At 57.6% G+C, this 14,136-nt stretch overlaps 1 protein-coding gene across 5 annotated transcripts in view; it reads right to left on the bottom strand.

Annotated features, from left to right (window-relative positions):
* Window positions 1-14,136, bottom strand: part of MYO18A (myosin XVIIIA) — an 83,997-nt gene that overhangs the window by 42,525 nt on the left and 27,336 nt on the right. For 3 of the 5 annotated variants that reach the window (XM_065897665.1, XM_065897664.1, XM_065897662.1), the window contains exons 2-7: window positions 2,819-2,906; window positions 2,511-2,617; window positions 2,220-2,396; window positions 1,644-1,857; window positions 1,231-1,373; window positions 531-631 (exon numbers count right to left, since the gene is read on the bottom strand). In XM_065897665.1, coding sequence (XP_065753737.1) covers window positions 531-631; window positions 1,231-1,373; window positions 1,644-1,857; window positions 2,220-2,396; window positions 2,511-2,617; window positions 2,819-2,906 — 830 coding nt within the window. Of the gene's footprint in view, window positions 1-530; window positions 632-1,230; window positions 1,374-1,643; window positions 1,858-2,219; window positions 2,397-2,510; window positions 2,618-2,818; window positions 2,907-3,735; window positions 3,772-14,136 lie in introns of all 5 variants that reach the window. The other 2 variants (XM_065897663.1, XM_065897661.1) reach the window with 1 other exon arrangement.

A 14,136-nucleotide genomic window follows, 5' to 3' on the forward strand; every position in this document is an offset into this window, starting at 1 on the left:
CTGCTTGCTCAGCCTTATCATTTATCCTCTTCTCAGTGGACACAGACAGCAAGCCCAAAGGTCTAAGGGAAGAGCCTGGCGGAGGAGCCAACGTGGATGCAGGGAGGCCAGCATAGAGGGCACTGGAAAAGCCTTGGGCTTTTGGCCCCTGTGTGGACTCAAACACCTGCTCAGCCCCATACTAGCTGTGTAACTGCGGGCAAGCCTCTGACCACCTGCATCTCGGTCTGCTGTCCTCTCCAGATCTGGCTTCCCAGGAGCACAGATCCTAGCTAGGCCCTGGGAACGCTGAAGGGTCAACGGTGCCTCTCACATATAGCCAGGTCCCCCATGCCCGGGGCCAGGGAGCTCCCGCCGGGCAGAGCCTATGGCTCATTCATCTCGCCATCCCCAGGGCCTAGCTCAGAGCCTAACACATGGCAGGCATGAAATAAACAACCGGCATGGGATGCAATCAAGTGGCAAAGCCCAGGAGCTGTCAGTGGGTGGGAGCCCAGAGCACCCTCCTTGTTCCCTCTGTCCCATCTCACCTGAGAGTGCCATCCCCACAGGCCAGCAGGTAGTAGAAAATATTGAATGTGGCCTCACCGGCTGGGCGTCGTGCCACACGCAGCTTCTCCAGAAGCATCGTCTGTGGCACAGCATAGAGGGTATGTAGGCAAGGAGGCAGTGCCAGGTCAAGCTTCTCCCACCCACACCAGAAAGAACCAGGCCCATGGGAGCGAGTGGCTGCATCTGATTCTCCAGGTGCTCAACCAGCGGCCAGATCACCTCATGGTCAAACCTGGGGCAGACGCCAGAGCCAGGGAAGAACACAGGCCCTGCCACCCCGCCCAGCCTCCAGGCACCGTCTTCCTGGGGAGCTGGACACTTTGTGGTGAGAGACTTTATTAGCATGGAAGGGAATCAGCCTCAGCTGGGCCTTACTTCACTGACAGGCCAGCCCTGCCTGGGTGAATCAGCCTGAGAGAAACCCCTGAGCAGGGGCCAGGGCCCCAACTAGGGTGTGGGCAACCCCAGGACGGGCAGGAAGCTGAGCCGTGCCCCATCCAGGGCAGGAGGCACAGGGGGCAGAATGTGGAGGCTCAGGGCAAAGTAGGCCAGCCCCGCCGGGCCCAGGGTCCATTTCATTAGGGAAGAATCCCAGGAAAATGAGGTGCAGGGGAGAGTCTGATTTCTAGGGCGTGAAATCAGGCAGCCAATCTCTTACTACCCTGAGTGTCCCCTCACCTGAATGGAGGCTGAGGCCACCTGGCCGGCTTGGTCAAAGTCCAGGGAGAGGATCTGGGAGAAGCGGGTGGCGTTGCCGTTCATGATGGTGGGGCTGTTCCCAAAGGCTTCCAGGAGGGTGTACAGAGCCTGCCACTTGTCCACTGCAGAAGACAGGCCCAGGGCCCATCAGGAAAGCCACGGGCAGCTTGCCCCCAGCCACAAGCTCCAGAGGCCCAGGGAGAATGGGAGGCCCATCCCATGGCTGCTCCTCCAGCACCCGAAGGCCCAGTTACTTAGACGAGACTGCTGAGGGTCGAGGGGTTTTGTGGACACGGAGAGGCCAGGGAGAAGAAGAGCTGGCACCTCGGCGGGGCCTCCATCCCCACACCCCTCTCCAGCCCATTCTGTTTCCCCAGCTGCCCCTGCCTCACCAGAAAACACCTTATTCCCGCTGGTGCCTGCGATGGTGGCCAAATATTGCACCAGATGCTGGCAGCTGGTGGTCTTGCCACTGCCACTACTGCCCAGGAGGACGATGGACTGGTCCTGACGGCTCATCACCATCGCCCTGTATGCGGTCTGAGCCACGGCATAGATGTGGGGGGCCATGTCCTCCCGCCGACACCCCTTGAACATGTGCATCACCTTGGGCGCGAGAGGGACGGAAGGAAGGGATAGGCGCTCTTAGCTGGCTCCACACGGACAGCCCTCACCCCCAAGGCCCACATCTTTCTGGGCTTTTCACTCCAGGGGAGCCAGAAGGTTCTGAGGCTAAGGTCACGCATGGATATGCAGATACCAGCCCAGTCCTGGCCTCTGTGAGAGGTCGGGGGAGGGCCTTCTGTCCCCACCCCTTGAAATGACTCCTCTTCCCAAGGCCACTGTGAGAGTGGACAGGAGCCCCGGGGGATGCCAAGGGGAAGGGGTAGAGTCGGGGAACGTGGGCAGGGGGGAGGGGATAGAGGGGGCAGTCTGTGGGGCCACATGGTAGCTGAGGGGGGCTGCACCTTCTCCGAGTACACAGCGGGGGCCCCCCGGGGGCTGAGGACCAGCAGGCTGGGGCCGGCGTACGTGTGCAGCAGGCTGGCGCCATAGCGCTGGCGCAGCGTGTGCAGGACGCTGGACTCATTGAGGTACACCAGCGAGGCCAGATCCTCCAGACGGTCGCAGGAGGGAGCATTAGCCTGTGTGACAGGACAGGCGGGCGGGCACTGAGGAACAGATCCAGTCTGCTCTGCCAGCGGACAGCCTGCCCAGCCCGGCCCACCTCCTGTGCCCTCCACCAGCCTCCTGCAAACCTTCTCCACGTCATCCTCGTCCACATCCAGGATGGCTCCATCATGGTCTAGCTTCACGCGCACCTTCCCCTCGGGCAAGCTGAGCTCCTCGGATTTGAGCTGAGTGGCTGCAGAGCAGGGACAGACAGACAGACATGGGCCCGGGAAGCCGTGGCAGCCTTCTTTGGGCCCTTCATGGTCCTACCTTCTCCCCACTGTATCACCAGCCTCTCCTTGCTCACCACTCAGGCCTCTCCAGACCCAGAGGCCCACCCACCACCCAGCCCTGAAACCAGAGAGACCCAGGCCCTGGGTCTCCCCAGACTCACCCAGTGAGAAGCCATCCTTATGGACCAGCCACACCTTCTCTGTCTCATACCAGGCCTCCTCAGCTGCGATCTGCTCTTCTGTCTTCACCTATCAGAGGGAGGGGGAGAATAAAGAGTCAGACCCTGTTCTGGAAAGCAGACAAGGACAGTAGGAGAGAGGAGACATGTGAGGGGAAGGGCTTCCGGATGAGCCACTGGGCGAGGGGGACAGGTGGGTGGCATACACAGAACGGGAGACATCAGAGATATCAAGGGAAGAAGGTGGGGAAGCCAGGAGCTGGTGGCGGATGGTCCTGAGGAGCCCTGAGGACAAGGACACAGAGCTGGGGACCCTGACAGCCCTGAGGGTCTGGAAAGACAGAATGGGCATGTTGTATGGGTCCAGGGTTTGGAGACTGATGAATAAGGTGACATCAAAGGACCATGGCCTCCAGCTAGTTCCTTTAGAGCTAATCTGAAGACAGGTTCCCATATTGGCCAGCAGGGGGAGACAGAGGATGCGCGTCTTCAGGCTTCAGAGTGGGGAGCGGGTGCGGGTGGGGGTGGTAGGGGTTCTGCCTTTCCAGCTTTCTCTACCCAGAGGGAGCAGAATTGAAACACCTAGAAACCAAAGCTCTGGCCAGGCCCTTGGGCTTCTGTGGCTGAGAACCATGCGCCACAGAGGCCAAACTGAGTGGCGACCCTCAGTCTAGACACTCCTCCAGGGCCTGACACAGAGCTGCCCCATGTCCAGCTCCCGGCACTGCCTCCCCCAGGGGTCCCCCCAGATACCACGTGAGGTGGGAGCCAGAAGGGGAAAGCGGCCTTACACTCCAGCACAAGGCCCGGGCACAGACGCCAGCCCAGGTACAGGCCGGGGGTGGCAGGTGGTCACCAGAGGAAGCGGAGGGCTCCTGAGGGGGGCAGGAGTACCCTACCTGGCTGTGGGCAGGAGAAGCGGCCTCAGGGTCCAGCTACCAGCAGCAAGCAAAGAAGAGAGAGAGAAAAAGAGGGGTGAAGACGAGCAGGCCGTTGGCATGTCCCCTTCAGCAAGCACCCGGGGCCAAGTAGAGGGGAGAGGGGCGTAGCACCAGGAGGTGGACGGTAGGAGGGCTGGCCCGGCAGGTGTATTGTACCTAGTCAAGGAGAGGCCAGGCCGGGAAGGAGAGGCCCTGCTTGGTGAAGAAACACTTGGTACCGTCAGACTCCTCAGAGGAGATGCTCTGATAAGTCATTCCCTGCGGCAGGAGCGAGCCGCTCTGCCTCAGGCTACAGTCCCTCCTGGGCTGGCCATCCAGTCCATTCTGAATTACCCTCCTCTTCTGTGTTGCCAGACCAGACCACCTCACCACACCCAGGGCCTGGGACCCCTGGGAGCCTCTGGCCTTATCTCCAGGGCATTTCCCAACCCAGCTCCCCTGTAGCCGCCGGACCCCAGTACAGGCTGCCCCTGGCCTCCAGACACACACACAAGGGTGCCACTCCCCAGGCCAAGGGCGGCCCTTCAGAGCTGTCACCCCTGCCTAGCTCATCAAACAGGACCACCAGCAGCCCCAAGTCTAGGACCCCTTCCTCAGACTCCCACTGCACCCCTGCACCACTCCCACCCCATGGCAAAGCAGAGGTAGCACCACCCATCCAGGTCCACCTGCCAACTGCCCAAGAACCAGGGGACTATGGACAGACCCAGTGGCCAGCCTCGACCTCCCCATCTTTGTCTGGTTATTTAAAGGCCTTTCTGGAGAGGAAGGGGAGTCAGCCAGGCCTTGGACCTTGCCTGTTAGAAATGGGCAAGAAGTTAACAGGCCCCACCTGGGACTGGAGAGCCCAGGGCATCAGGAAAGGGGAGTGTCTTCTCCCTGCCTCACACCCACCAGGCCCTGGCACCAAGTACGCCCTCTGGGGCAAGAGACTGGGGCCAGAGAAGGGGCTGGATCTCTAGCCAGAGGGGTCCCTCCCACAGGTTCCCTGGAGGAACAGGCCTCACTGCGCACAGACCCTCCACAGTGCCCTTCTCTCATTTCTCCAAATGGGAAGCCCATGTGAGGGCCGCCAGGCCTCCAGGGAGCCACACTTCCACTGTCAGGTGGGCCTACACACACAGACACACACAGTCTGGCCAGCAGCCCCAGCAAAGAGGAGACCAGGGACTGGGAACCACACGTGAGAGGCGGCATTACAGGAGCTGTGAAGATCCTCTCAAGCCGCTGGTGGGCCTCCTCTGCGGGGGTCAGCTGGACGTCGGGGGCAGCTCCTGCCTAAAGGTCAAACCACTATTAGTCCCGGCCTGGGGAACTGGGGGCACAGCACACCAAGCTTCTAGCTCAGGAAGCCACTGGGACCCCCGTGGGTTAGTGGAATAGGGTCAGGGAGGCAAGCCGGGCACCAATTTGAGTTTTTAAGCTCTCAGATGAGAATAAAAACAGGTGCCTGGGAGTTCTAGGGTTAATTCTTCCCACCACTTTAACCACTCCAGCACCAGGACGGCCTGTTCTCACACGCATCCTCTGGCCCCTGCCCTGGGCCCAGGCGACAGGTGGCTGAACTCCAGGCTGGGGCCCATCTCAGCCCCAACTCCACCTGAGTGAAAGGTGGAGGGACAGGGAGCCAGAGGGAAGGCAGCCGGCCCAGGAACGGGCGCACGACGCTCTCCGGCTCCTTGGAGGTTCTTCTTAGGGGCTAGTGGTTCGCCTCACACCAAGACGCCCCTGCCAGCTCCTGTGTGCCAGGAGGTCACTTCCCTGATGCAGAGCGGGCCAGGAGGGGTGAGGGAAGCTGCCACCTGCTCTCTTCTAAGTTCTGCAAAGCCCGGGAAGAATGGAATGGGGAGCAAGGCACGTCTGAGACCTTAGGGATCCTATCAGGCAGCAGTCAGAGAGGAGGGCCTCTAGGGCCTGGGAGACAGGACAGGTCTTTAGGTGGTCCCCTGCCCCACTTCCCCCGACTGTACCCTTTCAGCCAGAAGGAGCACACAGGAGCACAGAGAAGCAGTAGTGAGACTTGACGCGTCGCTCCAGCCACCCACCCACCCAACTCCTGAGGCCCCAGAAGGGTCCACAAAATGGGAAAGCTTGAAGAGAAATGCCCCCCAACCCAAGGACCAGCCAAGCAGGCATCGCCTTCCAAGGGAAAGGGCTGGACAGATTGTCCTTGGCCCTCCCCTGTGCCTCTCAGCCTCCTGTCCCACCCAGAGGGCACTTTGTGGACAGACAGGACCGCCGATACAAAGGGGACCCACTGTGCTCCTTTGCCACCCAGGCCCAGAGCTCCTCAAGAGTCCTGCTGCCAGAGGGACAGCTGGCCAGGCCTGAAGAAGTAGTGATGGCGATGATGGTACCAATAAGCACTGTTACCAGCATCACTACGGATGCTACCATTTACGGAGCACCCACCACACCAGGGATTAGGCTCAGAGCATTCATTCCCTGTATCCTTTCTAATGTTCACAGCAACCCTTCAAAGTAGGTATTATCCCTTATTTGCAATTCTGAAATCCAAAAAGCCCTCCAAAACAAAAGATTTTTCGTAACAGTTTTGGTGGCAAAACCTGACTGTTTAATTCCCCCCCCCCCCCCCCAGCCTGCAGCATGAACCGTCGTAATTTTCCTGTGGGAGTATTAATGTGTTTGGTCACGAGTTGCTGCTCATTATGTACATTGCATGACAGTCTCAAATATAAAAAATTGCTAATTTCCAAAATACTTCTGGCCCAGGGGCTTCAGAGGAGGGATGGTAGACCTATGTGATCCCTACTCGACAGATGAGGGCTCAGAGATGCTGAGGTCCCACAGGAGTGAGTGGTTGGGGATGGGATGTGAGCACAGGCCACCTGACCCCAGAAATTCTGTCTTTCTACCCTCTCACTGATCTGCTAAGACTCTGATCCTCAACTTGGGATCTGGGGCCTCAAGCTGATGCTATGTAGCTGGGGGCCAGGCCCCAACTCCCTCGCAAGTGTGGAAAAGCAGCAGCATGCAGTTAACGGGTCCCCTGGGTTCTGGCATTCGGTGAAGGAAAGCCATGCAGCCCTGCCATCGGCACGTGGCCCGGGCCCAGCTTCGCCGTCATGCGGGGCCTGTGGAAGAGCCTTGGGAAAGCTGGCTGCCAGTCCTCAGGTGAGGGTGGTAAGGGAGGGTCAGAGGTTAGTGACACACTCAGGTACCTCCTGCTGCACGTCAGGGGCTGGTGACTTGTTCTGTTGCAATCCAGTGAGGTTCGACTTGAGGTTCGGGTCGGCGGAGCCTGGGGCCGCCAGCTCTTCCGACTGGGCTGGGGAGCCTAGCTTCTCTGAGGCGTCCACTGTCTCTGGGGAGACTGGTTTCCCCGAGGAGCCTGGCTCCTGGCTGGAGGGCTTCTCCCCCTTCCCGGGAGACTGCCTGCTACGTGGCCTGTGGTCCTTGCCCCTGCCCCGAGACATCAGGCTCCGCAGGCCCAGGGAGAGCTCATCCTTGGCGGCCTCCTTCTCTGCTTCCGACTTAGGCCGAGCAGGGGGAGTGGGAGTGGCTGTCTTTTCTCCCTTCCTGCCTCGAGCTGGGTGCTCAGGAGATCTGACCCCTCTGCCCGCAGGTTCCTTGGCGCTCCCAGGCTCCTCGCCAGGCAGCACCTTGCTCACCACCTTCCTCACTGCATTCGCCACCCTCTTCCGGGACAGGCCCTGGGCCTCCTCACTGGGGCCTTCCGCTGAGGCAGTCCTCGGGCCGTTCATGGCGAGTGTGGATGCAGGGCTCTTGGCTCTCTGGGGAGCCTCTGAGGGTACAGGGCTAGTGGAAGGCTGAGGACTCTTAGATGGGCCACTGCTGCCCTTTGAGCTGCCCTCTAGCTACAGTCACACAAATACAGGAAGACATTAGCATCAGCCCGTGTCCCTGCCCGCCCCACACAGAGGAAGTAAGAGGTGTGACCTCACATCTAGTCGTGGAACAGACCTTCCATTCATCCAACAAACAACACAAGCTCCAAGAGGCCACCCCAGGAAGCCCTCTTTCCATCTTCCAGATAGAACAACTGCATCAAAGAGTTTGGCTTCTCTCTCCCATATAGCACAGCAGGTCACCTGCTGTCCATCTCCAGGCTTAGCAAGGAGCTGTTGAGAGGCCAGCACAGGGTGTCCAGAGGCCCATGAAGTACCCCAGAGTTACTGGCTTATGTCAGAACAGCAACTAAGCCTGGATCCCAGGAAGCCTGCTCCCTCACAGCCCAAACACAGCAGAGGTGGAGCATGGCGAGGTCAAACACCAATTCCTACCATCAATCCTGGGCCTAACTCTGGGGCTTCCTGCCTTTGTGGTCCCTGGTCCTTCTATCACCCAACTTCCTCTGTAGTCAGACCCAGAGCTTGCCCATCCCAATGAAAACCGTAGCTAGGAAGTAATTCTTGGCCCGCAGACATGCCAAGCCTCCTCCCTCCCCACTCCTCTGGGTTGAGGCCACTGTCTACCCCTCACCCACACTCTCCAGAGCTGCAGAAACCCAGTGCTGGCCCAGGAAGCTTCCACCTCAGCCTGCTTTCTGCCAGTCTCCCTGCAGTTTTCCTCGTGCGAACCTCTCAAGGGCTGGAGGCCTCCTAGCTCCCAGAGTGTGCACGTGGAGGAAGAGGTGGCAGCTGCAGCACTCAAAGGGTTAAGCACTCAAGCGACCACAGCTCCACTCTGTCTAGGCTCAGCCAGCCTCTGGGCACCCAGGAGTCCACTGAAGATGCTGGCACACTCTGCCTGGTGGGGACTGTCTGCGGTCTCGAGGAACTGCCACTGGGCAGGCCCGGCTGGCTAATGGCAGGGCAGTTTACTGCAAAGCCAAGCCACATGGCCTGGGAGAGCCAGGTCAACCTAGGGGCTCCTTGCTGGTCAGGCAGTGCCCTGCCACTAATGAGCTGTGCTTGAGTCCCCGTTCCCCAAACAGTGACCTTGGTTCTAGGGTGTACCTGGCGGCCACCTCTGTTGAAATGCAGGAGGGCGCTCACAGAGTGGACAGACCTCTGGCTGCCATGTGGACAGAGACCCACGTCCTGAGCAGAGCTGAGCCAAACGACCTCAGCCCAGGCCTCGGGTACAGGGTGGCCCTGCTGCAGGGGTGGGAAAGGGAGGCCTTGAAGGGGTCTCTTCCTCAACCTCTTGGGCCAAGAGTGTTCAGTGGCATGTCAGGGCCCTGCAGAGCTGCCGTGGCCCCAGCTGCTGGGCCTCACTCCCTGTCCCCCACTTCTGGCTTTCCTCCCATGCCTTCTAACTGAAGCTCATGTTGGCAATGACAATGATGATGATGACAGTAACTGCTAACACTTAAACGGAGCTTATTACGTGCCAGGCAGTCTTCTAAGCACTTTACACATAATTTCCCCCCCAAATCTGGCATCCTCCCAGGCCCCTCCCTCACAAATCTCAAACATATCCCCTTGAAATCACCCTGACCTTGCAGCACTGCTTACAGATCAGGTGGAAGCCATAACACCTGGCTAATCAAATCTCCACTCAAGGAAGGGGTGGGGGGGGCGGGGGCAGGCACCGTGTGGGGTAACGAAGTACAGATCTGTTTTGTGATCCAGCCCTGTTCCCGAGCCCTGGGCACTCCTGCCCGCTAGATCAACAGCAGCCCTCTCCTGACTACACGTCTCTGGACCTGGCTATTCTAGAACCGTGTCCCCTCTCTTGCCTTAAAAGTGTCCAACTTTATTCAGGGTCTCTGTCCCAAGGCAGAATGACTTGGTGGGGGGCGGTAGTGGCACTGCACGGCTGGAGCCTGCCTCTAGGTCACCCGCGCTGAGCAGCTGACAGGGTCTTGGGAAGAGACAGCAGCAGCTGCAGTGAAACCCCTCCCTGCCCTTGGCTTGTGCCACCCAGAGCAGGACGAAGAGTCCCAACAGCTGAGCTCTCATTTGTCTGCCTAGGCCTCTCCAGCCCCAAAGAGTTCAGGAAACCAGAACTATAGGTAGGAACTAAAGAGGGGGCTTAGGGAGAGGCCCCCAACATGCCTTGGCATTGCCATCTCCTTCACACACACCAGGTTGGCATCACACACGCTGCACTTTGTCACTTGATTGCAATTCCCTCTAGCCACCCCACACGGGAAGGGGCACCCTGGCGTGCCTGCCTGCTCCATGGAACTGCCTCCCAGACTAGGCCTGGGCTTGTGGACACAACCCACCTGGACACACAACTCTCTCTCTCTCTCTCTCTCTCTCACACACACACACACACACACACACACACACGGGTCTAGGAGAAGCACTTACAGCCCCTTCCTCCTTGGCAGGAGGACCAGGCTTCGGCAGAGTTTTGTCCTCCTCTTTAACCTGAGGGAGCAGACAAAGAAGTCACTTTGCAGGTCAGAGGTAAGGGTGGGGAGACCCAGCACTAAAAGCACAGAAGGAAAACATCCAAGCAGTCATCGCTCTCTCTGAGAGGCAAGAGCTCCTGAGTGCTTAGGAGTCCTGGGCCTATGGACTTGAGCAACAGATAGCCTATCCTGGGGTCAAAATTGTCCAGTGACAACTTCAAGAATGAAGTCTCTGGGGGTGGTTAAAGCCAAGTACCCTTTGCTCTTAGTGACCAGCCACGTGACCCACCTAGGCTGCCTAAAGAGGTCCACCCATGAGAGCGACATCATGGCCTTGGTTACAGGGTGGAGAGAAAGATCCAGCTAATTCAACTCGGGCTAAACTACAAGAGCCATTCCCAGCTCAGACAGGAAGTGGTCTGAACAAGAGCCTCCCTGACCTAGGGACTGAGGAGGAGGGAATGACCCCAGCGTGGGGGGCCGGCTGGGCCAGCAGAGCTCAGTGTGGGGTAATAGGTGGCCCCTATCAGGCTGGCTCAGGCTTGCTTCTAGGACCGTATGATTTCCCCCAGCACAGAGCCTGCGTGCCTTCCCAACCAGAGCGCTGAGCTCTGGCTGGAGGCAGGAAGTCGGGCAGAGGCGGGGATTCAGGAGGCCAGATAACTTCCCAACCCCAGACCCACAAAACTCTGCCAACCATGCAGCTGAGGGAGGCAACCCCAAGGTTCGGGATGGGGCGTGGAGGAAGGAAAGATGCCTGGGCTCTGGGGTTTGTGCCCAGCCCAGGAGCTGGTTGGCCCAAGTCAGCGGGGAGGAGTAGAGTCAGGGCCAAAGGGCAGAGACCATAATATATCCGGAAAAAGGACAGACAATATGGCCACTCTGATGGTTCTTTCAGCTCAGAGCCTGGCTCAGAACAGACCCAGAGGACCAGGCCTCAATTCTGAGAGAGGCTTCTCCCCTCCCCCTCACCAGCATCTCTTCCTTCTAAAGCTCAGGCGGTCCTCGTGGATTTCATTTCTCTTCTTTCCCCAGTCACTTAGGACTGTAGGAAAAAGACAGGTCTGCCACCAGCCCTACCCCATCCTCAGCATGACTCTTTCCCAGCACAGGGGGCAGGAGCACGGGAAGGTGTCCTTGATTCCTAATGGAAAAGATCCTTTAAAACTCATCCAAAATCATTTTAATCATCCACCTGGGGGGACTCTCCATTTGCAACCAGGGTCCATGGCTAATTTTGAGCTCTAATTAGCAGTGCCTGGGGCACTGACCGGCATGATGGCCGCTGCAGTTTTAAAGCTAAGAGCCCACAGAGCTTTTTACAATGGGCTCAAGCTTCAGCGTTAGTACACATTGCCACGGCCAGAGGGAAAATGGCGATTATTCATCAGAGTGGACTCCACAACTTTAGAAATTAGGATTGGAGCGGAGAAAAGGAAGAGAGGGGCTGATGGAGAGGAAAGGAAGAGAAGTGGGAGAGTCTAGGTCTGCACCTGCTGCCCCTACAAATGCCCATCACTGCCCCCGCCCCCCCCGCACCATCACACCGTGCATGAGCTCCCAGACACACAGGTTAGAGGGACAGCAAGTGTTCACACCCAGACACACTCATTACTGCATGCAGTGCTGTTAGCTCGGGCTCAGGGATGGCCCAGATTCCAAGACCACTCCGCGTCCTTCAGCAGCTCCAAATCTGTCCTCCTTCCACTGGCTCAAGCTTGGGACCTCAAGGGTCTTCCCCCAGTGGCGAGGCATTGAGGGAAACAGCGGCTGCCCCCTGAAATGTGTGGGACACTAGACCTAGCTCTGAGCTCAGCTCTGGATTTAGCCGGAGGCTGACTCACTGCCCCACCCCCACCCGAAGGGTTCTGTCAGTTGTAGGTCATTGCCCAGCTGGGGACTGCGCACAGCACAAAGGCACGCCCAGGTCTGCAGCCTGAATCACCCTCTGGCCCCAGGTGGCCCACTGGCCTGGTTCCCCTCTCTTGGCTCCTCTCCCCCGATCCATCACAGCCCCCAGACTCGGGGAGACCCAGCTCTGAGGCCTCAGAGCCAAAGCCATTCCCAGCGGCCCCTTCATAGCAGCTCACATTCCCAGGGGTGAGTCAGAGCAGCGGCAGTGGGAAGGGTGTGAGGGGTTAACTTGGAGGGGCACCAGTGGGACAAAAGGCAGCTCAGCTCACCAGAGGTGGAGCTCAGGGGAGGAGCATGACTCAGCGCAGGAGCCCATCCAGACAGAAGAGTGAGTTCCTGGACCCCCTGGTCATTCTCCTCGGCCCCCAAATACACACACATGCCCCAACCCATCTCTAGCTTCCAAAGCTCCCGCTCCCACAAGCCAGTCTCCTGCCTGCACACACCATGCCAAGCACATAAGAAAAGCATAAAGAGTTTTGAAATACAACTTTCCTTTTGCTCCCAGAAGGCGAACCTTGATGAAAAGGCCATGGTGCCGAAAGTAGCCTGCACTCTGGGCCAGAAAAGAAATGGGGGGCAGGGTCTCTCAGGGACTTGGAGTCTTCCTAAAGGCCAGGACCTGCCGGGACAAAGATTGTGGGCAACAGGGGAAAGGAGGGATGCAGTGGAGGGGGAAGGATTACAAAGCTCAAAAGGTCAGAGAAGGAGTAAGGGATAAAATATCAGAGAAAAGAGAAGGCAAGGTAAGGTACAGAACATCGACACAGCCCTTGGAAGCTGTGCGCCCTTGAATAAGCCACTTCACCTCTCTGGACCCCTCTGTGGAATTCGGGGATGGACTAGTCCAGGTGATGGTTAAAGTCCTTTCCAAGCCGCAAGGCACAGGGATATTAGCTCGGTGCTTTGTGACAGCCTGGAAGGGTGGGATGGGGAGAGTGGGAGGGAGGGAGACGCAAGAGGGAAGACATATGGGAACATATGTATATGTATAGCTGATTCACTTTGTTGTAAAGCAGAAACTAACACACCATTGTAAAGCAATTATACCCCAATAAAGATGTTTAAAAAAAAAAAAAAAAAAAAAAAAAAAAGTCCTTTCCAGGTCTGGCACCCTAGGAGGCTGGGTGGGTGGTGAGAGGCACGCAAGCCCTTAATTCAGTGAACCAAAGCTGCGGGCCTGAGAGCCAGGAGGGGATTAAGGAAGCTGCTCTAGGGCTCCTGTGGCTTTGCCTTTTACCTGCAACTCACCAGCACCTGCCAGGGGCAAGAGGCCTGGAGCACTGCACAGCTGCCCCGTCTGGGGGTTAGAAACTAGAGCGGGTCCTCTTGAAATTCAACAGGCAGAACTGGCCTCAGCCCAGGGAGAGGCTTCATCTCAAGAATCCGTTCAAGTCAGTGGAGTTAAAAAACTGGTTCATTCTTTTTTTTACTTATCCTGAATGAATAGCGAAAAAACAGATTATGTTTTGTTTTCAGTGAATTACTTTAAATTTGCTTTGTTGATGTTTCTATCCTATTATCCAGTTCATATGCTAGGCTTTGTTTGTTTTTTTTGTGTTTGTTTTTTTTTAAGAATATGTTGGGGGTAGGAGTTTATTAATTTATTTTTGCTGTGTCGGGTCTTCATTTCTGTGTGAGGGCTTTCTCTAGTTGTGGCGAGCGGGGGGCCACTCTTCATGCGGTGCGCAGGCCTCTCACTATCGCGGCCTTTCTTGTTGCGGAGCATAGGCTCCGGACGCGCAGGCTCAGCAGTTGTGGCTCATGGGCCTAGTTGCTCCGCAGCATGTGGGATCCTCCCAGACCAGGGCTCGAACCCGTGTCCCCTGCATTAGCAGGCAGATTATCAACCACTGCGCCACCAGGGAAGCCCCAAGTTTGTTTGTTTGTTTGTTTAATTAACTCATTCGTTCTTTGATGTCCTGCTCCAGTTCTCCTGTGTGTCCAGAGAGGAGCCCATCAGCCTCCGGCTATAAGGACACCAGGCCGTTCACACCTGGGCCTGTTCCTCATGAGCATCACTGAACGCAAACGTGGGTTCTTCCCTGGAGGAAATTCTCTCTGTGGCTTCTGTGCAAAATTGCCTGGATCTTTCTCCTCTCTTCCTTATCACTAGATTTTAACTAAGATTTGCTTAGGATCAAGAATAACCTATC

The sequence above is a fragment of the Phocoena phocoena genome, chromosome 19 (assembly GCF_963924675.1).
Source record: "Phocoena phocoena chromosome 19, mPhoPho1.1, whole genome shotgun sequence".
NCBI lineage: Eukaryota > Metazoa > Chordata > Mammalia > Artiodactyla > Phocoenidae > Phocoena > Phocoena phocoena.